At 37.4% G+C, this 26,269-nt stretch overlaps 1 protein-coding gene and 1 long non-coding RNA gene across 7 annotated transcripts in view; one reads left to right on the forward strand and one right to left on the reverse strand.

The window, feature by feature from the left end:
• Positions 1-26,269, forward strand: part of LOC114577355 (uncharacterized) — a 96,527-nt gene that overhangs the window by 42,282 nt on the left and 27,976 nt on the right. The window lies entirely within an intron of this gene.
• Positions 1-26,269, reverse strand: part of LOC107996525 (neural cell adhesion molecule 1-like) — a 245,986-nt gene that overhangs the window by 40,527 nt on the left and 179,190 nt on the right. The window contains exons 2-3 of the mRNA XM_062074672.1: positions 21,504-21,636; positions 19,825-20,033 (exon numbers count right to left, since the gene is read on the reverse strand). Of these exons, the coding sequence (XP_061930656.1) occupies positions 19,825-20,033; positions 21,504-21,636 (342 nt within the window). The remainder of the gene's footprint in view (positions 1-19,824; positions 20,034-21,503; positions 21,637-26,269) is intronic.

Consider the following 26,269-nt stretch of genomic DNA (forward strand, 5'->3'; position numbering starts at 1 on the left):
CGGTAATCTTTTACATTTTCGATGGCTCGTAGCGAAGGGTGAGATCGGAACACCCGATCTTCCCTTCCTCCCTCTCTTTTCGCCGCACGGCCGATCTGGAAACGTCTCAGACAAGATTTCGCCGAGAGTCGTTCGTGTTGGTTCAGACGAGACTCTTGGATTCTTCTCTCCTTCGTGAAAGGGAAATAGGGTGTGAACGAATCTCGAGCTAAAATGGGACACACGGTGCAAGAATCTTACGTTCTTTAGGGTTTCGTCCGGGGAGAAGTTAATTCAACACGGTGCCGTGAATTTTGCGAAGATTCCGCTCTCCACGAAAAGATACCGCGAGGATCCTCGAGGATTTGGGTGTCTGTTACGAACGATATTTGAAGGATTAAAGCGATGTCTTGGAGAGTATCCAACTATGTTGAATATCTTTATGAATCGTATGATTCTGATGCTATTTAAATAATTTGGAAACGATGGAATTTTGTGAACGGTCTTCTTTTGGAGGATCGAATGAAAACGTATATTTTAAGTGGCCATGAATCTTTGGAATGGTTAAATTAAAATTCTTTAAAAAGTATCTGCGATATTTTGTTGTCAAATATTTTTAATATTCATGATTCATTACATATTTGGATATCTCATTATATATATTTTCTTACGTGGAAGGAAAGGGTTCCATTTATAATCCAAATATTGCAAAGGAAATTTAAAAGAGATTGTTTCAGAATACGATTTATATTCGAACGATATCATATCCTCCCTTCATCAAAATTTTATACATAAGAGAAATTAATTAAAATAACTTTCAAGATGTGTGAAATCTCAAGAAAATGAAGAAACCAATTATTTCTTTTTTTGCTGAATACGAAATGATTGGACACTTTTTCGACAGAGATCTCAAAAATGGATATACAATTGTGTTATTTTGTTTGTCGTCTCGACCTGAGTTGAAATATTCATGGATCGCGGATGCTTCGAAGGCCACGAATGATTTCGATATCTTGGAGCACTACACCGTTCGAATTCATTTATTCGCGAAACACATAGCCCATCAATACCGATATTTCTATTGATATTCCATCACGTTCTTTTTTTTTTCATTAACTATTCCTCTCACGTTTCGTTATATTTTCAGAAATGCAAAGGGAAAAGTGGAACGTATCGATCGACAACGATTTTTATTGAGATTACGTCACGTTTCAGAATAACAAACTGTCTACTCATTGATAGATTAATTAATTCTTGTAAAATGATAATTAAGAGATAATAACGAATTATGGGTTGATTTCCGAGTTTAAAACCGAATATCAATTTATCTATTCGAATAAACTAACACGTGATTATTTCAAATAACATCTAATCAAATATATTAATCATTTTTCAATTCGTTTTATCTTAATAACATCTCAGAGAAAGGCTTCAAGGTTTCAAAGCTCGATTATTACTTCACCTCGATCTATCTTTCATTGGTCGACAATCTTTTCTTTTATATATATATATATTTTCATAAATTCGCTTTGACAATAGAAAATAAACTCGTCGAAACATCGACCTTTTTACAGATCGGACAAGAGCAGCATTCAAAGTCTAATAGATGTCTCCTTTCCTTTCTTCTCGGAATAAGATTGTCCTGGCGTGTCGAGAGATCTATTTTTCGGTTCTGGATATATATATATATATAGAATATGTGCTCCTGTGAGTCGAGTGTGATAGAATTTTCGAGAAAAAAAAGGAAAATCACCACTATTTTCTTGCCCATTGCCTTTCTCTCGAACATTCTGCTCGATATACGGTTTATCGAGATTAAGATTACGGAAAATCGAAATTCGAGTATCAACGCACAATGTGAATTAACTCTCTGTCCGATGAGGGGAGGATAATACGTACTTCAATCTCCTTACAACTGCATTCTATCTTTCTATACTTGTGTACAATTGTGTACAAATGATTTCCAAATCGAGAAAAATAGGTGTGAGTTTTTCATGCGTTTTGGAGCACCGAAAGAGACACTTTTCAAAACGATGGATTCCAACTTTCAAGAATCTATCAACATTCAAGATAATAACAAATATTTGAACATCCACTCGAGATATATCGAAAATTGAAAAATTCATTTATAAATTCAAAGGAAATTGCAAACGTGAATTACAATTCCCTATACATAAAACAATATAAAATAATTTAACGAATCTCCCTCCTCCCCTGTTTCCCCCTGCAAGCTTCGAATTTCCGTTTGCAAGTTTGTTCTAATAGAAACACGATATTTTCCAGGTAAAGTTTATCCTCATCGAGCATCGAAGGATCGTTACACGAATAAAGGATATGATAATAACGTTGTCCAAAGTTGTATAACGCTAAAACGAACTCAAGCTTAATATTTGAAACACGAGCCGAGTCAGCGCAAGCCTCGAGCCGTCTGCGAATATGCAAATCGGCGCGTTGCGAAACGTTGGAGTCGCGCGATAAGTCTCATAACCAATCAGCCGGATTAGATTAATCCCTCCTTCGGTGTCGTTTAAGTAAATTCAGCCGGGGATGAATTGGATCGGGTTTCGGATTCGATCGCGCGGATCATCCGAATCGAATCGCGTGAAATTCGTTCAGCCCGTATGATCTCGTATAATTGAATCAGGGCCTCTAAACTGTCGTCGAGTAACTCCCTTCGATCGATTTCTTATATTTTCTTAAGTATTCTTACGATAATTCGTAGATCAGATCAATCACTTTGCATTTTTAATTTGACTCCCTTCAATTTTTTGAACCATTCGAGTCTGTCGATTGGATGGAGGATCGCCATTTGTGCAGAGTATAAATAGATTTTATGGCTCGTAAGATTCTTTTTTAACAACTAATTTGAAGTATAGTTTTGAATTTTAATTAACCATGAAATTATTAAAATGCAGCTTTGGATGCAGCTCGATAATTTGCATTTCAAGGGAGAAGTTGAAATTTTTGAATTATGGAAAGTTTTGATTTAAAGAGGTTTGAGAAAAAACGAGATACAGAGGTTCTGCATAAAAATTAATTCCCTTCCAGTCTTATATTCAGTGTGCATTGCAGATTTTATTCCGTGATCCCAAATTTGTTTGTAGTATTTTATTTCGGCAAATTTTACGTTTCGATTCATATTATATCGTGTCACAAAATATTTTATATAGATATAATTGACGGTTCAAGAAAATTAACGACGACACAATCATTCATATGAAATAAAAAATTTTTTCATGACGCATACGTTTATTTATTGTTTTTGAAGATTGAAAGGAATAAGAAAAGCAATAATGGTAGTTAATTCGATTTGCAAAGTTTAAATACGAGCGAAGAAAAGGACGGAAACATTAATTAAAACATTAAAACATTGCAATTACAACAACGAGTCTTCAAGTTTGAACGCGGAAAGATATTCGAGCGCATTTTGCGTATAAAAGAATCGTTGGAAGTTACGGTTCCTTAAGATCGAAATTAGGACGATGAAAGGATCTTATTTTGTTGGCGTTTCTTTAAAAATTGTTTGCCCAAAGTTAGTTCCAAGTAGTTTTCCATGCACACAGACAGCCTGACTATCCTGACTGTCGAGGATTGAGCCGACCGCGCGCCGGCGAAAACGCTTCGAACTTTAAGCAAAATTGCTTTTTCTTCCTCCAAAGGGTCTCCCTGGGATACCGAGATTGACTAAAAGTTGTTTACAGTTTATCGCTACCCAAGAAAGATTCACCGTGCTTCTTTCAGCCTGGCTCGGTTACTCGAATGGAAATTTCAAAGGCAACAAAACGGAAAACACGACTATTATATGACTGGATACAGATGTAACCATCAGACGTGGAACAACAACAAGAAGATTTCAATCATTCGAAATAAACTTTGATTATTCAGAAGAAAGTTTTACAAAGTTTTTACATTTTTTATTCTATCGCGAAATAACGAAATTTTGAAAATATTTAGCCAAAGATATAGTACATCTACGAAAAATATTCAAAGCGATTATTATCAATTCTAAAAACTTCTTGGAATAAGCTTGTTCTCTGTGGAACATTTTGGAACAAATCTCGTATCAAGAGGGGGATATACACGATGGGATTGTGTGGCATCTTTGCGTGAAGTTACAAAGGCATTTATGCGTTTCGCGGCGAACGTCATGGGTCGACTATCAATGCAGCTTTGTGTCGCGAAAGCGTATTGTATATCTACCAGGGACGTGGCTTCCGTAGAAAAAAAAAATGTTTTTCATTTGTCATATATGGAGAAAACATTTTTTTATTTCGAGCATTCTTCTTCAACGTTACACATGGCTTCCATAACGATCAAGAAAACGTAGAAATAATATCCTTTTTTTCTTTTTCTTTTTTTTCGATTGATAAAAGTATACAATGATATAAGTTAAAAAAAAAAAAAATATGCGATATTTTTCCTACCATAATACCGCGGCAATAATGTCACGTTCGCGAGCAGATTTTTGTATCTCGTAAAAAATAATCTACGTCACGAACAACCTCCGTCCTCCTCCTTTTTTTTTTTTTTTTTGATATTTACGGTAAACGGGATTGTTTTTTCCTCTCCTTTCTCGAAATAAAAATGGATCGGTTTTCGTGTTCGAAACGAATGCAACGCTCGCACCCTCGAAGGATCGATACACGTCGCGCAAGTAACATTAATATTTCCCTTTTTATTCGCGGTGGCGGGGAGGGGGACACACACGGGAAATATTTGGAATTTATCCAGGAAAAAGGAATACGTGTCTTGTGTATAATAGGTTGTTGAGATAGGGAGAAGATCGATATATACGCTATACGTTGGCCAAGGGAAATAGGTCACGCTTTGGTCAGACAAGGGTGTATAATCCCGGCACACGGTTGGACAAGTGGAATAACCTGCTATACGGCCAGATAAGTGGAATAACTCTGCGCGCACGGTCAAAATAAGTAGTATGATCCCCTGGTACACAGGCGAGCAAGCGGTATAACCGCTCATACGGCGGATACACGGCCAGGGGAAAGTAATATGATTCTAGGATACGGTTATGGGAGTGGAATAACCCTGGTGCACGGCCAGGCAGAATGATATGGTCTGGTATAAAATCGGATAGACTAATAGAATCTCTTTGCCCGGCTATGTGATCGGATAATCGATGTGTCCTCCGTATATATCTGGATCGGACGAGCGAGGGGGAATTACTTGCGGTATCTTATCGGACAGGTGTTCGACAAGGGTTCGATCAAACGGGTAAAAAAAATTGCTCGATACCTTTTGAAAAGACGAGAATTTCGCCAATAATTCATTTTTAATGATACGAGAGTATTATAATATTTCCTTTGTGTTTTGTTTTATACATGTAAAAGAAAAAAAAACGATAACAATTTGTGATCAATCGCGTATCCCGCGTGCATTATATAATAGGAAAATATTTCGTAATAAATAAATCCTGTTCACAGGAATGTACATCGTAAAAAACACAACACTCGAAGAAATTAATTATTATTTATAAATAAATTGGAAAACAAGGGAATGAAATAAATTTTCGCTCCGATATATTTTACATATAAATTATATCGATTCTGTATTAAAACATTAATCGCCGATATTACATGAGGTTTATTGAAAAATTATTACGAAGGATATTGTAATATAAAATATGAAACGTTCGTTTACTCGTAAATATGTAAATTTATATAAAAAAAAAAAGAATATAATCGATACGTCGAAACTTCTTCCACGTTTACATCATTTATCTTCTCATCTCGAGAATTCGCCATAAACGCGATTATTCCGATTATTAACAGGTTTCACGACTTTTTTTTATTCATCCAATATATATACAAAAGGTTAATCTCTCTGACGTAAAAAAAGACAAGTCTCTCGCAAAGTAAGAGGGTTCTTAAATTTTTTACAATTCTTTTAACGCTCAACCGAGGAGCTACACCGTGCAAGAAGAATCCCTCCCTTAAAAGAATCTCTCTTATCGGACAAAAGTGATCCAAGAACGAGAGAGAATCTCGAGAACCGTTCCTTCCCAAACTTCCCTAAGACATTTCATAGTTACAACGTTAACACCGTAAATTCGATCCTCCCTCGAAAGTTTATCGCGTTCACAAAAGGATCCAAAGGGCGAACCCGTTCGTCTTCCTTTTCTTCTCTTCTCTTCTCTTCTTTCTTTCTTTCTTTTTTTTTTTAAAAAAAAAGAATCAACTTTCGAAAGTGAGAAAGAAAGAGAAAGAAAGAGAGAGAGAGAGAGAGAGAATTGTAGAGCAAAACGAGTCGCGCGCTCTAATTTGCGGACAACAAGACGTCTCTTTGCGGTCGCTGCCGATAGACGCGCTGACGTTCGCATCTTTGTTCGTCCTCTCCTCCTCCCCCACCGTTTGCCAATAGCTCGCCGTGGCCTGGATTCCGTGGAATGTCTCGATAGCTTTGTAACTCCCTTGTACAGAGGATGGAGGATAAGTCTAGCTATACACAGACGGAGAGGGGAGGGGGAAACTCATTAGCGAAGGGTTGGCCAAGTTTTCCGCGAGTTTTGATAGACTAGAGAGTTCGTGGCAGAAAGGAGATCCCTCTCTTGCTCCAGTATTGTGCGGAATTATTCATTCTCTTATCGAAGTGAAAATCGCTGCCTTTTAAACCCTGTGGCTAAGCCTCTCTGTTGGTTCGCTCTCGTAACAACATTCTGTCAGCCATTGACTGTTATTTACCACGCGTCCTCACATCCAGACATGGAAATACCTGTTTTGTTAGTCGAACAATGTCGCGCTTTTTAAGAAGGAGATAGGCCTGGAAACTTAGGGCTCGTACCGAAAACTTTCCCCATAACTTTTGATGGAGTGTACCGAGATTTCAGCATGGTAAATCCATTTTCCTTATAGTTGGAATACAGCGTTTTCGCGTTGCGGTATTTCGTTCGTTATGAAGGATGGATTTTTTTTTATTCGCTCCCTATGTGAGGATTTAAAAAGGAATAAAGTTCGAGACGTCAAAGAGGGAAGAAGATGAAGGAAAACTTGGTCAGGGTTTCGGTTTATTATCCGTCTTGGAAATCTTATCGAACAGGAATTCGCGAAACAGGATTAAATTTAAATTTCTCGCTTCGAAGCGAATACAACGATAGCGATCGAAAGCGTGTTTAGGTGTTTGCTCGTTATTTTACAATTGAATCGATTCTTAAAGATGATAATTGTAGAAGGAATCAATTGTAGGATATCAACGTATTATCGAGGTGGAAAACATCGAAGAGGAAAGATCCGAGGCAACGATAATCCGCAATTACGTTAACTACGTTTCCTTCAGAGTTGGTAACTAATTAGCGATTCGGCTTTTGGTAGGATAACAATGTTAAATCCTTATTTCGTTAATTGCACGAATTGTGGTAACCGGCTTATAATGCGATTCCTCCTGTCTGCTAAATCCGCAATTCGTTTTTCGAATTAATGGATCCAACTATTTCTTCGATCTGTATATCTCTTCGACTATGTTTTCGTGATTATACGTATAATTTCATTTTTTAATTCACCTTTCAATTAATAATCTCTTCGATTACAACGATTATTTTTTTTAGCTATGAATCTAAAAAGAAAAAGAAGAAAAAAATTAGAAATATTCGAGATTAATTATTCGATTGGAGGAGACAACGTTCACTCTCTCAGGATTGCTTGATTTTCGACAGAATCCTTGACACTTTCCTCGTTATCGGAAGAACGAAAGGATTAACTCCATCGATCGAGCCAGATAAGTGTCTTAGGTCAATGTTTAGAATGGAAGCTGCAATTCCTTTTACCACCCCTGTCGATTGTTGCCTTTTCACTCACACGTGCTTCGAGTTACAGGCATCGCGGTAGCCTGTGGCATTATTACTTTACCACGGAATCCCAGGGCGTTGTGATGGATCCTGTCCCAACTACTAAGACTTATTTGACGGTGGATTTAATCCCGTTTGGAGTATCGATCCGTTAACTAACATTCATCAAGTGTCAGACATTTCCTTCGTAATTTAACAATCAATATCGGTGTAACGGAAAAGAGAAAAATTATTCGTTTTATCGTTTTAACTTTTATGATTGAATGTTGTAATTTTAAACTATAACGAATCGTTTGATCGTTCGATTAAAATATGATCATCGTTCGTCGCAAATACAAGACAAGAATTGAAACGATTCTGTGGCGAAAGATACGTGGACCCCGTGGCTCCGGGGTTCACACACCACGGAATCGAATCTCTCCACACAAAGTCAAATTTCAATTTCAAAAGAAGTTTAATTCGAATCCTTTATTAAAACGAATGGAGCTCTTTACATGATACTTGTAATTTTGATGTTCAGTTTTATAGCGTCGAATAATGAATTTGAATAATACAAAGAATACAAAGAGATGAAAAAGTCTTTCTTCTATAAAATCAGAGAATACCTAAAATCGGAGAGAATGAACGTCTCTTTAGAATACCTCCGTTCCGTTTTAGAACGACGAAGAATGTTTAATTGTGTTCCCGTTATTATTACTTACGATAATTTCTCTCGTTTTTTCCCCTCCCCCTATCCTTCTTTCCTCTCTCTCTCTCCCGCGAACATCATTATTCCCTTGCTTCCATACTGGAACGTTGACACGGGCCATTGTCCGTGTGCGACGCGCGGAACAAAGCGTTGAATAAACACGCGGCTGAATAAACAGCTTCTTTCCCTGCTGTTCCCAGTTTTCTTTTTTTTTTCTCTCTTTTCCCGCTCCATCCTTCCCATCTTCATCCCCTTAGACAGATTTCACGCGTGACGCGAAACGAAGGAATACGCGTCTTATAATTGCGACAGCAACGTTTCGTGGAGCACGCAAGAACCCTCGCGGTCAAAATTCCAGCGACCGCGATAAGATGGCCGGAAACGTTTCAGTTATTGCATTCCGTTCCACGGAACAAATTGTCGCTGGCTAAAACCGTGGTAATTAACTGCATCCATCTTGTCCCCGTCCCACATTTCCCGACAGCACGATTGTTCGGCAAATAACGCCGCGTGAACAACCGGCGTTTGTGTATGCAAAAACTTGATTGCGTTCGCAATCGTGTATCGTCCGTGTCTTTGAGCGACTCAATTGCACACGTTGTCGCGCGACACGATTGCTAAAACGTTGCTATCAATACGAATTTTCGCTCACTTTTCTCGTTTAATCGAGAATGGAATTAGGGCACGATCTAGTTAGTTTGGGATCTAGTTAGATTTATGGGATCAGTTTGATAAATGAAATTGAATTTTAGGGGATTAAATAATGATAATAACGAGTGGAACGTTTTATTTGTTATAGAATTAATTTTTTTGAAAAACTTTTGAAAAATTCCATTTTTGAGAAGGAATAATAAAACATGATGAAAATTCCGAAGAATTTTTAAGATTAATAGATATGGAAAATCGGAAGATAAAAAAACTGTACAAAACGAAGCTTTATAAAAGCGAAAAAGAGATTATAGACAGAGTATATGAAAAAGAGGTAAAAGAAATAAAGATAGAAATTGGAAAAATCTAAAAAAATATTAATATTAAAAATATATTAAATAAGAAAAGGAAGGAAAATATAGAAATTGAAAGAAATTAAAGAAAACCTGATATAAAACGATCAAAAATGGAGATCGATGTTTAAACCAGTAGAAATATCGAATGTGATCTAGTCGACTTTCATACGGTTATACGGATAGATAGAATACAAGATTCGATCGGTTAAATTTCGCTCGAAGCCAGTTTCGATCATACAGTCCCTGTATATCTTCCGATAAAATACTATTAAAAGTTCGCAGGAAAGGTACGAGCTAGAGGAAATCTAGATCAATTACTTTTCGGGAGAACAATTCGGCTTTAAGGCTTCGAATTCGAGGGTGGTGAATTTCATTCGGGAAACTTTCGAACGGAATCGAGTTAGATATTTTATCGGGCGGATTATAATATCGTATAGAACAGTATATTCTATCCAATAACTTCGTTAATTGAACCGGGTATCAATGACAAATTTCGGCGAGCTCGATCGAATTTTAATCCGAATTGAAACCTCGAAGCAGAGGAGAATATCATAATTTTTCCATGGCGAACAAAGGGTATGTTGTTGGCCAAAGTAGATTTAAATTCGATTAAAATAAATAATCGTGAATAATTCACGAGGTAATTCAGCTTTAGAATCGTAACAATTTTTACGAGCATTTTAATAATTTAATGGTAATTTACTAAAAGATAGCCCCGAGCGAGTTTTCTAAAGAAGTCGTCTTCTAAAGAAGAAAAAAAAAATATAGGAAAGAAAGGAAGATAGAAGCAACATTTTTTGCATCGAAGAGTTAAGAATCGTATCAAAAAAACTCGAAAAGAAAGTTTGATTAATTTAATTTCTATATGCAATTCAAAATACAAAAGCCGTCCATTAAATGTGACAGAGCAAACCTTTTTTACGGCTATCACAACATCGTCAGATTAACAACGAAAACCGGAGATTCCCACGAAAAGAAGATGGACCGTATTTGTTCGAGTAATTATCGTAACCCAAAGTGGAAAGTGTGCGAGAAGAAACCCTCTTAAATCGCTTAATCCGCTTCATTGTCGCTCTACTTCCTTTTACGTTCTCGTTAATTTTCACCACGATTCTCCCAAGAATCACCCAATCTTTTTACAATTATAAAACGATTCGTGCGCGACACTTTCAACTTGATCCAATTCTTTAACATTAAAAGGAAACTCACATATGTATTAATAATTATACGTATACCACTATTATATTAAAACGGACGATGAATAAAAAATTCAGAAATCCACACAAATCAACGTTCGATCATAATATTTTTCATAACGAGAAATATTTAAATACCTACTCGTCTTATTTCTTTTTATTTTCCTCTACTGGTACAATATTCAAACCATCAGATTCGATCCCACATGATCCTACCTCGGTCACAGATTAATCGACCACTCTATAAGACTAATCGAACCAAAATCAATACCATAAACCTCCCAACCGTAAACGTACCTGTTACTCTATCTCCCATACACTCTCCAACATTCCCCAACGTCCCTTCTCCTAGCCATCAATTTCTCTCTGTGTGAGATAAGATTCACGTAGCGATAAAGAAAAAAAGGAAAAAAAAAAAGAAAAAGGAAGTCCAGAGTGGCGATTGGACAGCACCCAGCGGAGCACAGTAATCAAGCTCACCTTCAAGATCGGCCACGTTCGATTGGACTCTCGCTTCCGGTCAATTGCCAGGGTTTACCCGGAGCATCCAATAAAGCGAGGATCTCCTCGACGGTGGACGGTTTCCAAAGGATTTACGCAGCCGTGGTTCCGTTGTTTCTAACACGAGGCGGGGGCTTCTACGTTGGCTATGAAACGACGCTGGACGTCGCGACGCTCCTACTATTCCCTGGGCATCGAACTGATGGAAAATTCGACGGAGTTAATATCGAGGGAAATTTACATTTCCGCCGGAAATCAACAGCACGAGATGGGAGGATCCCGTTGGGTATTTCGAGGCCGATGATGGTAAAAGCTATGTTTGTTTCGCTCCCTTTTCCGTTTCGCGATATTTCTCGACATCCGTGGACCCGCGAAACATTTCATTTCGATCGAAACTTACGCGACGGATGATTCCTAAGATTGTTGATTCTTGGAAATCGATGATACGCTTTAAATTATTTCTCTCGTTAATTTCGAATAATTTAGCGTTTAGTCTATCGAAGAAAAATTTATTGTTGTTGATCGGTATGTAGAGGAGATTTTAAAAGAATTAAGATTCTCAAACGATCCACAAAAATAAGTAAATATATCATGATTCTAAAATTCGTCAATTCTAAACACAACAAGCGTACATAATTCAGGATAACTTTAACAGGGTTTTTATAAGAAAATTCCATTATGATGAACTGCGAAACTCTTATGATAGATTCAATTCGTGTTCGTGACGGATCGTTAGGCGAAATTTCTCAATTTATCCCGGGATAATAATGCTCTCGAGAAAATTTCAAATTTCTCGAGAGTGGTAGATGCAACGTGGCCGATGGCTGGAAAAACAGATCCGCCCAAAGTGTTTTCGTTAGCTCTAATAGAAGATCCCATTCGAAGAGATAAATGGTGTCTCACTGTCTAAAACGCTCGCCTTATCCCCCCTTCTTCCAATTTTTCCATTTGCGCCGTATAATACGCGTCATAGAATTTTTTATTCCGACAAAAGAAGCTCTCGGCCCAAGAGCTCTAAAAAAGATAGATTTAAGCACAGAGTCTGGTTAAATAGCGTTTCACTTTTCTTTCTTTTTTTTTTTTTTTATCGAAATTTGTAAAGAGGGAATTTCCTCCTCCTCTTTCCTTTGGCTTCGTTCTTCTGCTCCATTTTCTCTCGCACGATCCTCTAGCGTTAACCACGGTATACTTTCGCGCCCCCTAGAAAGTCCTAGATAGCCAAAACGATATTGAATTCTAGCGAGTTTCTAAAGGAACTGGGCGGAAAGAGGCTAGCCATCCAGTAGTCAGCAACTTTGACGAAAGGCGGAACGCTTTCCTTTCCTCTTTTATTCGCGAGATATTGTGGCTGAACGTGCAGTATTCTTATGTATTCTTGCGCCCAAAATTGAATTTATTAATTTAATTTTGAAATACTGGCAGATAGAATTTTTATTCTTTTTTTAAGCTTCGAATTTGATAGTACTTTTTTTTTAATTATTAGGCGATTGAACATCTATCCATTCGAGTTTAAACTTAATTCTATGTTGAAATAATAATAACGATGAACCTGTTATTATTTCCAATAAATAATTCGAACAAGCCATATTTTCTCGATCTAAATTCCAAGATAGACGTTCCATACGAATCTTATAAGCGTAAATAGTTTATCCTCCGTTTGTTTCGAGTTAACTTTGTTCGACAGTACAATCTTTCACAATGTTCCACTTATATCTTCTCGGTTTTTCTCCAATTCCTTCGGCAATCTCTTTTCTTCCCCCCTCCTCGATCAACGCTCTCTCCCGCGAGCATCGATTCAAGTCGGAACAGAAAACAAGGATTTCTCGATCATTTCACCCTCTAATGAAATTTTTCGCCACTCTGAGATCTACAACGTCCGCTCGTTCGAATTCGATCCGACATCCCCAAAATTCCTCCACAACGACTCTTCCTCCCTTCGAAGTCAAAGAGACCCAATAAAACTATCAAAAAAAAAAAAGTTCTGTCAAAGGATTAATCCAACGGCTGTATTCTTCAACCCCTCCACTCGCAAAAAATCACTTCCCTCTTCGATTTTCTCTTACGAAAGTGACGACGATTCGAGGAGGCGACAAATGGCGTCTCTTGTAGCGAAGTTCCAGAAGAGGGGAGGGGTGGTTTGGTTTTATAGAATCCCGGACCGCCGGCACGTCGCCCGCCTTTTTTTCTCTTTGTTCCCCGTGCCACCGGAGTAGAAACTTGGGAGAAATAAGTTTAATTCACCGCGGGAACTCGGAAATCTATTAAAGTAAGATCCGATCGTCTTTTAAAGAATCGTTCGTGCCCAACCATACCGTCGCCTTTTCTTTTCTCCCGTTTCCACTTCCTCTCTGCTTCCACCAAACGCGTTCCCCCGCGTTTTCTCGCGACGTCGAGCCTTGGATTGCGAGTGCTTGGCCCCCCTCCCTCCTCTGTTCCGAAGAAACGTGGAACGCCATCGTGACCAGGAAAGGAAGAAGGTCTCGAGCAATCTCGAGCCACGGCGAAGAAATTATTGTCGGAATGATATCTGCGGTATTCCCAGCAGAAATCACGACGCGGTGTGGTATTCGATTCGCGTGCTCGATGATAAATTCGTGAAACTTATCCGTATTCCGTTGGACGCCCCTTCTTTGTTCCAGAGAATATAACGATAAAGGAAATCTGAGAAGGCTTGCGTTTGGTAAAGGATCATCCCTTTGGTTGCTTCCTTTCGTCGAGTCGTATGCCGGTGGAATGCAATCGGTTTCTTTCTTTCGCGAATGGATTCTGTTCTCGCGAGATGGAATTGATCAAGGTGTTAATTAAAAGGGTTTTGTAAAATCGGGAAATTTCTATTGCAATATATGTATATATATATCGAAATTTCGAAGGCAATGTTCATTATGTAACAATGTTCGATAACGAGACATTAAACACAATCGATATTAATGTGATTAATGATGTATAGCATAATTATATAATTATAAGATACTGCATAACTTTATGATAATCGAAACTCGATCGGGTATTATACTCCATAATGATAAATAAATATTCATCAAACGATAGATACGATGAAAAAAGATTGTACAAACAGCGAGGGAAGACACGACGATCCAACGTCGATTCGTCAGTCGTCTGTACGTATATTCTCGTTTAAACGATTCCCACCATCCCGCGCCATTCCTTTTCATCCCCTATGCATAGCCGGTGAAACTATGAAACTTTAAAGTTTAATAAAAATTCATGCTCCGTGAAACCGGATCCTCCGTGAAACCTTCGCCTTACCTACTCTTTTCCTCTCGTTTAAAAATCGTCGGCTACGTCCATGAAAAGTTTCTTTGCCACCCGGATCTCCTCTTCCCCTCACCCTCCGTATTTAACGCGCGACATCGTATCGAACACAGCTTATTTTCCCGTGTCCATCCATCTTTTCGATTCCTTCCTTTCGATTATCAAACGGAACGGAATGGAAAGTTAACCGAGGAGACGTTCCTACTTTTTCCCCTAGTCAAGAAATTCGAATTCGAAATTGTTCGATTCTAATCTCGCTTGTGCCACGATCTTCTCGCACGATCTTCCTCAACCCGATAGAACCTGTTTTCCGCGAATTTTAGAAACTTAGGATCGTGCAACGTCGGCGTTTGAATTTGAACAAAGGTCGCAATCACAAAGGATGCGCGCGCCTTGTACAGAAGCAGCCAGAAGCGCACGAAAGGAGGAGTTTCGGAGAAATGTTCGGCCAAGTTCGGGTCTCAAAGGTGCACAAAGGAGGGCGCACCCTCTATCCGGCTTAACCCCGTTGACAAAGGTCAGAAACAACGATCGGAATCTTGGGAAAATTAATTTAGCATCGGGCACCCGAATATCGCGCAACAACCTTGCCTTTTTGCGAATTGATCGATCCATCGCGTGTTTCTTTTTCGAATTGCTGTCTCCTTTATCCATTTTATCAATCTCTTAATTAAAAGACGCGAGAGACATTCTGGATACATATATCTGTCGTTCCAATCCTATGAGCCTCGCTCAACTTTTATTTACTTCAGAAACACTTGTTACCCGCGTGCACTCTTCTGCGCGCTCTTTCACCTTCGTTTCTCCAACATTTTCAATTTCACTCCGTCAAATTTCAATTTCACCTCATCGCCTCCAATACCCTCGACGAGGTCGAGGACGAAATTTAATTATCGCCACTTACGTGGAACGACGTTTCCAGGAACGAAGGTTCGAGGGAAGGTAGGAAATTGCATTGGTCACGCTTCGTTCGTTGCATTAACGTGGAGGCGTGTCTTCTGAAAAATCTTGGGCCGGAAACGCGTCGATGGAAACGCGGTTTAGAACGACATGTGCGGTGCACATCCCGGGAACGGAAGCCAAACTTGCTCGATTCGATTCGAAATAGAGAGAAAGGAAAACGTGTCAGAATAAAAAGAGAAGGGAAGCACGTTAATTGTCGTTCGTCCTAAAAAAAAAGATCTACCAACACCAGCGACTCTGGTTAAACGAAGTAGGATGATCAGAAGCTGGGATGATCTGGCGCGAAATGGCTGGCAGGATGAGGGAAGCTAATTATCCCAGGGGAAAAATTGGAGGGGGTGGGAAGGGAAAACGGCAACGTGCAACGAATGTTCTACATTTCTCGGCCGGTGGCATCTCCATAACTCTTGAACGGGATTGTTAATTGGATTTTTCTTTCTTTTTTTTCCCTCCTTCTTTTACTCGGTCGTTTTCATTATAACACGCCCACCTCCATCGCTTAACCTCTCCCCCCTCTTGGCAATTGTTTTGCCCTATTTGTTCCTCTCCCCTTCTCTCTCACTCATTCTCTCTCAACATCCATCCACCCTTCCCTCGTGTCCTCCCATTTTTCATTGGTCCTCCTCCTTCTCCCTCACGCTCTCCCTTTTGATACTCTTCTTGACCTATTTGTCCGCTTTTTTCCTTTTCTTCCCTCCCCCTGTTTCTAGTTGATAGCCGTTCCTCTCCTCTTCTCTCCCTCGACCATTTCCTTTTAATAGCTGCCCCTTTTCATTTCTGTTCTTATTCATGCCCACTTCTACCAACTCGACCTTCCACCTTTATCCCCAGTGTCCGCGCCACCAGGAGATAGCCACGGTGTTATTTCCTCTTCTCGTTTCGCGATATGTCCTGTCATCACGAGGAAGGAAAACCGTTTCGAGAGGTGGGCGAAATATTCTTGGTCGGCCGTCTAAGAGAGATTTTTACAGGTGTACCTTCGTTCCTTGAGAATTTTATCCGCTCGGGATGGACCGTGGTTTCAGAAAGAAACACGTGCCGCGGTCGTAAAAGAAGAAGAATGCACTGGGATATGTACTGGCTCGGGAATAAAGGTCCCGATTTTTACCGGGTCGCTCGTTTTACCTCCTTCGAAATGATTTATTTTGTATCGTATACGGGATTTTTCTTATCGTCTTAAACGAAACGTTTTCCTTTTTAGTCTCTTGCGTGTTATTATTAATGGATACATAAAAAATTGTGTATGGATTTATCTTATAGTTTCTCCAATATTGTATCGCGAAGTCATTTTTAGTGAATTCGAAATAAATTAATTAATTAATTTACAATGTGAAGTAAGATGTATATTTTTATCGTAATGTGATTTCATTCATTATTGGAAAAGATATTTCACATGCAATTAAATTTTAATTAAAAATTAGTACACATTGGACTATCATAATACTCGAATTAGGATTTCGACCGATAAAACTTTTCCAAAAAAGTCCTTTCCTTTCCTCCGAAAGAAAGTATACTTTCAACCCGCGATTCGAAGAATTTCCACGCCATCTGAAACAATATAGTCGCGAAAGGGCTAACGATTCTCGTCTCGGAACTCGATCGGAAGCCATTGATGGCAAAGAGACGCGAATCACGTCACGTACAGAGCTTACGAGGCATCGATCTCTGACGGTGATATTCTCCGCCCTTCTTCACTTCGATTCCCTTCGGTTGCGGCGCAGGAAATGAAAGTCAAAGCAAAAATCCGTGGAGTCGACGGGATGCACTCCTTGGAAACGAAGATTCCCGGAAACCATATTCCAACGCGGATCTCCTCCAAGCTTGGCGAGAGAAAATCGAAATCGACGGAGAAGTTGCTCGTTAAAGTCGACGAGACGTCATATCCGTGGCAAAGATCGTTGATCATCAATGATCGATATTTTGAAGAAACTCTTTGCGCCCCTCGGAGACTTTATTTCTTGCGTGTTTTTTCAATCGACTCTCAATAATTTTCTCACTTTTAGATTCTTCTGCTTTATCGTTTCGTTGTTAGAAAATGTTGTGATTGTTTTTTGAATATTTTAATTATTTAACTTTCACTTTTAATTATTCCATTTTTTTTTAGATTATTTGGATTATCCGTTACACTTGTTATTCAGAATCGAGATTCTGTCGGGTAATTTCTTTTTATCCTTTCGTTTTCGCAGAATTTCAATTTCATTCGATCGATAATCAGAGGAAACGGTTTAATTCAAACGATGAAACGTAAATAATATTTCACTATTTTTTTCTCTAGCGCGTGAAATTCTAAATCGTTATAAATAAATATTATCATCTCTTGCACGCATTGCAAGCTTTAATTGTCCGATTTCGATTCTCTATTGACCGATTTCATTCGAAACGCAACGTGACCCCGATTGAAATGGATATTCGTTAATAAAGCATAACAGGGGGGAGTAAAATAATATCGTCGTATCACGCGCAACATGTGCATGCAAAATTGAAGATTTAATAGCGACGAATAATCTTTCGTCGATTTCACATTGGTAATTGTTTCGAATACTGAAATGGAAATGTTCTTCTTCAAATGCAATGATATAATAAAAAATATAAAATTTCCTTTGCATACGTGCAAACTTCCACCACGCAAGTATTGATCAGATATAAAAATAATCACAACTTCGATACATATCTCCGTTGCAATATGTTAATATATTTTTATCATATAAAGTTAAATCATTTATTATTTGTAACTGCAAAATTACTATACTTGTACATATATTTAAGATACCGAAGAATTAAGCAAAATAAATCCACAGATAGACATTTACAATCAAATTGCACTTTAATTTTTCAATCCAACTATCTAACTCGTAAAAATATCTCTCCACTAAAATCTCACCACCAAAAACTTTATTATCCACAAATTCACAATTCGCTTCACCTTCAACCCTCGTTCCCTTTCAATGTCAAAGGTTCCAGCAACCCCCTCCCCATCTCCATCGCGAGACAACGGATTCCAGAAAAAGTGGCGCGTTGTTCCACGACACTGGGACGAATTCTCTCGCATAAATTGCACCGTTCGCGGAGGAGCGTTAAAAGCTCGAAACCTGTGCGATCCTCCGCCCAGATAAAACTTGTGTGCAACGCTTCGAGGATGCCAGTACATGGCGCGACACGCCATTGTCCAAGGGTGGCTGGCATAGTTTTCATCTTGATATATTCCCTCCGTTCTCGCGTGTCGTCGCGTGCGCCTCGCTGAAACTCGCTCGAAAAACGCACAGAAGCTCGGTTCGTGGCGCAAAAGCGACCGCGATAGCGAGATACAACGTGCCTCCGCCATTTTCCTTCCTATATTTTCCCTGCCAAGAATTTAACTGGAAACGCGCAAACCTTGTCTGCACGTCGAATCTGCGATGTTTTAAATTTTTAGACGTTTGGAAAAAATGGCAGTGAGGATTTATAGATAGGCGAGGAGAGTTAACGAGGAGTATTTGTTACTATGCTCTTTTACATTATATTTATATTCGAAGTTTAATCTTTTAGGTCCATGTTTAAATTTCGAAGAAATGAATATTTCTTTTTTTAAAGAAAAATAAGAAATAAAGTTTGATTTTGTTCATAATGTTTTATAACGTTGCAAAGAGAAAAAGTGAACGTTTATTACAAATCTATTTATAATAATTTAAGCATAAAATTCAATTGTCCAAGTAATGGAAAATTAACGTTTACTTTTTTCTTTAATGTATTCCAAGTATAATTTAAATTAAGCATCGTATTCGATGCTTGTTTAATATCAATGGAAAAGTAAGTATTAAAAATATGTTGGATCGTGTTCGTTTGATTGCCAGAGATGTTTTTTTAGATAGATAGCCGTAGATTATCCGTAGATTTTCCACGCCCGATTTCGAATGAAAGCAGAGGAATCTTTTTATTGCCTATACGGCAAACAGGAAATTCTGTTTGCCGTTGGAAAACAATATGTGTCGGCGAATATTCATTCGCGTTTCTACAAACGGGGGACGCTCGCGTGAATAAACAGATGTTGGGGCTCTACCATGTTTCAATTCCTACGTTTCTTTTTAATTCCTTTTTTTTTGCTGGAAATGGATTTTAAATATCGAAATGGATTATATACGGTTTGCGAATCTTTTAAGCGAATTAAGCTCTCTTATTCTTTCGCTATTGAATCTTTATCCCTCGTTTTTATCGAAATTGAATTAACTCGGATAAGATTGAGCTGTATCTTTTATTCGCGCGATAATCTGTTAATATTTACCTTCCAAACATCCTTTCTTTTTACTTTTCTAAACTAATTATTCGTCGATTCGATATCAATTTTTCTCGTAGGAAAATATCAAGTTAATATCAAAAATAATATTAACGAACTTTATCAATTTTGATAAAATTTTCGTCTCGCAACGAGAAGAGAAGAGTACTCACCTATCACCGTTAAATTGACTTTGGAGTTTCTCGTTTGCCCGATCTGGAAATCGACGCGACACCTGTAGATACCCGCGTCCTCCTCTCTTATGTGGTCCACCCCGAGTTCGGCCGGTTTCTTGTCCGGCATGAAGTAAGCTCGATTCGAGAACACCGTGTCGTCCGACCATCGTTCGGCGATGCCGAAATCTCGATCCCTGGCATCGACGCTGAAGGAAAGATAATTAATATAGCATAGATCGCCAATCAACACGTAATAATATCGATAAGAAGCGTTAATTTATATAAATATTACGTAGAGGGTGGATATGTGGAAGTTTCTTTTTCTTCATCGAAATCGAATAACGAAACAACAATTTATTCGTTCAAATTTACATTTTTCTGTTTCTCTTCGCATGAAATATTCGTGTGAGATATATTTTATCAAATAATCATTAGAATATAAAAACTTTTCAAAAAGATTCTACTCGGATTCATAAGAAGTTCGAGACGAGGGGTGTACGAATTTTATCATAATTATTTTAATGAATGCCATTCTCGTTAATGGATAGAAGTATTTCCCGAGTGAATAAATTAAATCGCATCGAGAGTACGAATAAATCAGACGATTTTAAATGCGAACTGCTCGTTTTAAGATGCTAGTTTTGATATTGGTACGCTATGTTCGTAAAAAAAGAGAATGTTTGAATAACGTGTGAGAATATGAGCCGTGATAAAAAGAGATTTATAAATATAAATCACGATATAAAATTTTTTTTCCACATGAAATAATTTTTTGTACTATATATATATATATGAAAAAGAAAATTAATTATATGGATATTGAATATGTACGTTATTTTCTTACGCGATTTTATAAAGCGTGAGATTTTTATGACTGAAAGAGAATTTTATAAAGAAAAATATCGAGAGGATTGATAGAGAGAGAAATCAAATCCATTAAGAAAATCCTTGACGATATTCGAAATTTGGATATTCGATCGAAAGGAGATGCGTGGGTGGTATGATTGAATATAAATTTTTCTTTTTAGAATTCGTCTTACAATTTTACTATAGTTATACAATATAACTTTAATTTCGTTTCAATTTGAAAAATTAAAAAAAAATGATAAATTTGAAAAGTACAAATTTTTAAAAAATAAATTGAAATATTCGACGACAATAAATATACAATTAATCATGGAAATAATAAAATTCTTGGAAATGAAACGATTTTAAAATCTATCCAAAGAAATATCAACAATCGTCGACCGCGCGATGTCAACACACCGAATTCCTTCGCAATAACCTCAGTTCGCCGCGAGCCTTCGTTCCACGCGTATTAAATTTTGCGTCGCTCGTAATCGAATTTCGATTAATTTTACATTAAAGTTTTTATCGTGGGTAGATAAAAAACGACGCGCGGTTCTGTGTTTCGTATACAATAACGAATAAGATGTACAATTCGATGTGATATTTTTTTCATACGCGTTGCTCGAACTTGTTTGTTAATTTGTTTATCGGTACCTTCGAAGTACACGCGATTGGCTAGTGTTTATCAGTTAATAACTCGAGTTAACAAAATCGAAACGAAAGTTTTTCCAAAGTTTTTGAAGATATCGCTTGAAATTAGAAAGAAATTTCCGATGTTCCCACGTTTTTATGGGACACCCTCGCGTACAAATTGATTCTCCTCTTACCTGTAGACCGACGTACCGAGGTCCTCGCGGTACCAGAGCACAAGGTGCACCGAATCTCCTTCCTGTGTGGTTGATATGTCGCATGGAAGGTACGTAGGATCACCGACCAGTGCCACGATGTGCGATATCGGGACTGAAACAAAGAAATAAGCAGCATTCGATAAGTATTATTAATAATCGATTTTTCGTATGTGAAATATAGATTTTGAAATATTTTATCGAATTAATTTGCCGATAATATTCAATATTTCATATTTTGAAACCTGATGATTTTGAATTTTTGGGATAAACGATCGAACCGGTGTGATTGATGAGCACAGATGATGCGGTAATGTGATGTTTATAGCTTTTAAACTCGCGTGTGTAGCGCGTAATTTTGTTATAAATCTAAGAAAATTAATTTATAATTTATTATCACGACTCGTCATATTATATGTTAAAGTTACGTATGATATGATGATTAATAATTTATTAGATATATTTATGATAAATTGGCAATTTGCGAGATCGATTTATTTTCATACGCTCTGTATAGTGTATTATTTAACGAGATAATAATAATAGATATGCAATTAATTTTACTTAAAATATTTTCATAATCGGAAGAATTAAAAAAAGATTCAGATAGGAACGTAATTATCTAGGAATAGAAATCTAATTATTTTTATAATTATATAGTTATCTCAATCATTTGCGCATATATTAAAATATATATGTATTGCAAGTTGATAATTTTAGCGTATGCATACTTTAATCATTATCGTTTAAACTAACGAGAAATACGAAAAGTTTTTGGACAAAATGAAAGAGTTATTTGTTCTTTTTTTTTAAATTTGCGAATATACATTCGGCTCGTGTCAATCAGATAGTATTATATATATATATGTATAGAGGTAGCGTTGAAAGGTTGAAAATATTCTGATGAAAACGTGTCAGTCACGTTATTCTGAATAATGATTTATATTTCGCGACTTCGGATCAAGGAACGAACTTAAGATTTATGGGCTGTCTTCTTCGAAAGCAGCGAATCGTGCAACGTCTCCGTAATGCACACCTGCATGTTTATACGCGAGAGTGCCGTGGGGCACATGCAAAATTCAGAGAATCGGTCCAGGAAATATCGTCCTCGGGGAACACTTTGGAGAAAATAATGGCGATTTATATTTTGCTTCGAGAGTTAAATACAATGGCGATATCTAGTTTTAATCGGTCATTCGATATGCAGGTGAATTAGTATCAAAAAATTATTGTAATTTTAAAAAAACAGGATTTCGATACTAAGAAATAACCGCGATCGAAAGTTGATATCGATATTTTCGCGCTAAATAAGAATACTTTTACTCACGAACTTTCAAATATTTCATTTAATTTTCAATTTCTCACACTTTCTCTTCAAACTATATAATTACACCGAACGAAAACAACGTTCTCCTTGGAGGAATCGATCTGTTGGAATCCTCGGAAAAATACTCTTTTTCAAATTCTTTTTTTACCGCTCTGCACACAATCATTAATCTTTCAAAGATTCCATCTCGTCGTTCAGTTGAAAATTCCAAAAGTCAACAAGAGGCAAGAAAGTTCGGGCACGTCTCACGAACAAGATAATGCTCGTTCGAGAAACGTACGTTCCCGTGAAAGCTCGTTTCTCGCGAAATCCTTGCTCTCTGCTTGCTCCGCGGCTCGCACGAGATCATTCCTACTTAACCAGTCGTTTTAACGGAGAACAAAAGACGTGGAACGTAAGAAAAAGGGAACGTAACGAAACGAAAGAACACGCGAAGAAATACGCGAAAATAAAACGAAACTCGCGTTGTCCCCCATCTCGTCGTTGTAGAGTCTCGAGCTGTCCTCCACCGACCCAGATATGCGTTCTACGCTTAAAGACGAACGTACGGAAGCGGAAGTAGTCGTAGCAGAGTGCCATCCAGGTCGAAAAATATTCTCCTTCCCGTTATCTTCGAAATAAATGGATATTGCCGCGAGGGAGCGATCGTGGAACACGTTTGATAATAAAGAATACCCGAATTGTGGGTTATTTATCACAGTGAATCGCTTTTATTACGGCCAATTTCGTGATTAATTGAAACGAATCTGTTAAGAATCTTGGATAGCTGGATATTTAAAGAGATTTTATTCGTTGCAGGAAAGCATCGTTTTTAAACGAGTTATTCGGTTCGGACGATTTTTTCGACGATTTTCAACGATTTTTGAAATTTAAATTTTGCACGCGAGTGGCAAGGATTTTAATTTAAAAGTTAGAATTTTCTTTTTTTCTTTTCCGCAGTTTTGTGGAAAAATTGAAATTTTGTTTATTATGAGTGATGCGACAAAACGATTGATTTTAATTTAAACAAACATTACATTTCCTTGTCGACTTTATGACAAAATTTGAATTTTACGAGTATGGGATTTTAATTTATAAATTAATTCTCCTCAATTTTCTAGCGGTCAAAAATTGAAATTTTGCACGCGCGTAATCGGGGCGATCGATTTTAATTTACAAAAGACTACTAGCAAGCCGTACGAAAATTTTCATCGTCAAATTTTCATGCAATAGATACAACGACGATGAATCGAAAATGGCGTAATCTTTAACCCGTTTAATTTCTCGTAACGAGAAAACGACCAATCCTCGAGTTTATACGTTAAAACAGCTTATAAAACCTACTACAAGTTACGAGACACAAAGAAACGCAGATTAGAGTTCGTTATACACAAGCATATACCATTACTTGATTATTCAAGCTTCAGAGACTTCAAAGAGAGATTACTTTTTCGCGTTGACCAGCTTCCATGTGCCTTTACGCCTTTTTTTCGCTTCCCTATCCCATAAGGGAAACTGGAAAAAACAAACCTCGCAATACAAACAAGCTCACGTTAGAAGAAACGTAATATGTTTGACGCTTTCCCTCCCCCCTTTCAAACTTGGAGATTTCCTACAATTTCTCCCTCTTTTCGAACCTTCTCCTCCCTTTCTATCCGCAACACGCACGGAATATTTACGGAGCGCGTTCGAGCGGATAAAAGCAAGTGTGGAGGGAAACGCTTAGCCGAGGCAAGATACCGAGATTAAGCGGTGTGAAAGCGGACGCGTTTAGGGACGCCTCCGATTTGATCGCGAGCTTGCGTATCAAGCGGCGCGACTCGGTAGGTAATTAGCCGACCGACGTCTTAATGCGTATAATATCGAGAATTAGGCGGCGCAGAACCCGCTTAATTAACGGGTATGCGCGGGGATTCGTGGCGTGGATTAAGTAGTACGTGTCAATAATTAGCGGCAAGATAATTGCCGCGCACAGGATCGAGGATTAAGTAGAGTGTCTGTCGAAATATGGAATTTCTGTTACCATGCGATTTGTTAAGTTTGTTGGACAAACGGGAAGTTGTTGTTGAGTGAAGTTAGAATAGATTTATTGCTTTGCTCTTTTTCGATTCTCGACAGATCGAGAATACTATTGAAAGGGATCAGAAGATTATAAATTTTGATCTATTTTGATCTTAATTTAATTTCGTTTATAACCACAACTTCGATCGTTGTATTGTATTTTGTTAATAAGTTTGGTGAATTTTTATTATTATGAAATCAAAATTGTTTTAATATAGAAATTGACTGGGGAGCTTCTCTCGTCTTGCATACGCGAGGCTATTCTATTCCTTCTATTCTATTCTTCTTCTTTTCTTCAAGGAAATATCGAAAAAGATGCGACCTGGTCTGGGCCACCATCTGACCGATGTCTATCATCCCTTCTATCGATTTTCGTCCGATTTCAAAGTAGAAAAATGAGTAGAAATATATAAGGGGGCGATAGAAGAAGAGTAGGCCTCGAATCCTTCATCGATTCGGATTCTGTTCTTTCTGTCATCGATGAAATATGATTAGAGGCGTTGCTTTATTGATATTCGAGCATGTTCCACGAGACACTTCGTGATATTCGACACGACGAGGATATGCTTTTTTACAAAATCGATTTCGTACAAAAGTTTTTTTTTTTCTTTTTCGTGCAATTCTGAATTCATTTTTAAACGAATTATATATATATATATAAAGTAGTGGCGACGAAATTTTTAACAATATAATTTCTTTCGAATAAAATTAAAAAGATTTTATTTGTACGCGTTATTAATGATTATTTGTAAAATTTGTAAAATGAAATTATCGAGGAATGGTTCACGTGCCAGTGAAAATTCGTACGTGCCATTTCTATTTTTTCTTTTTTCTTTCTTTTTTTTTTATTTTGTTTTAACGGTATTTAATTTTTATAATTATATGAAAAAAGTATCGATACGATATCGATGCATGTAAATGCATTTTCTCAGAGAGATGTTAATATGAAATATAATATATATATATGTATATATATGGAAGTGATTGATTAATTGTTTAAATGTTTAAATAATAATAATAATAAATACAAATACAATTTCCATGTACAAACTCTGTATATTTAATAACGAATTTCTGTTCATAATTGAAGAATCGTTTTCGTTATTATCTCCTTTAAAAAAAAAATTTGATGAAATTCAGGAATGCGAATACGCTTAATTAAAGAAGGAGAGTAAAATGTTGGACGATAAATGGACCAAAAAATGGCCGCGTGCGATACAATCAACGCGTAATTACGAAAACATTTGGCGAAAAACTTAATAAAAAGCTCGCCAAGGGTGAAAAATAGGCGGAGATGTAACAGGTAGCGTTTGAAAAAAAATGAACTGTATAATAATTGCACTCGCAGATTACGTAAGAGTTCGAATGCAGTTACGAAATT

The sequence above is a fragment of the Apis cerana genome, linkage group LG5, assembly GCF_029169275.1.
Source record: "Apis cerana isolate GH-2021 linkage group LG5, AcerK_1.0, whole genome shotgun sequence".
NCBI classification, from domain to species: domain Eukaryota; kingdom Metazoa; phylum Arthropoda; class Insecta; order Hymenoptera; family Apidae; genus Apis; species Apis cerana.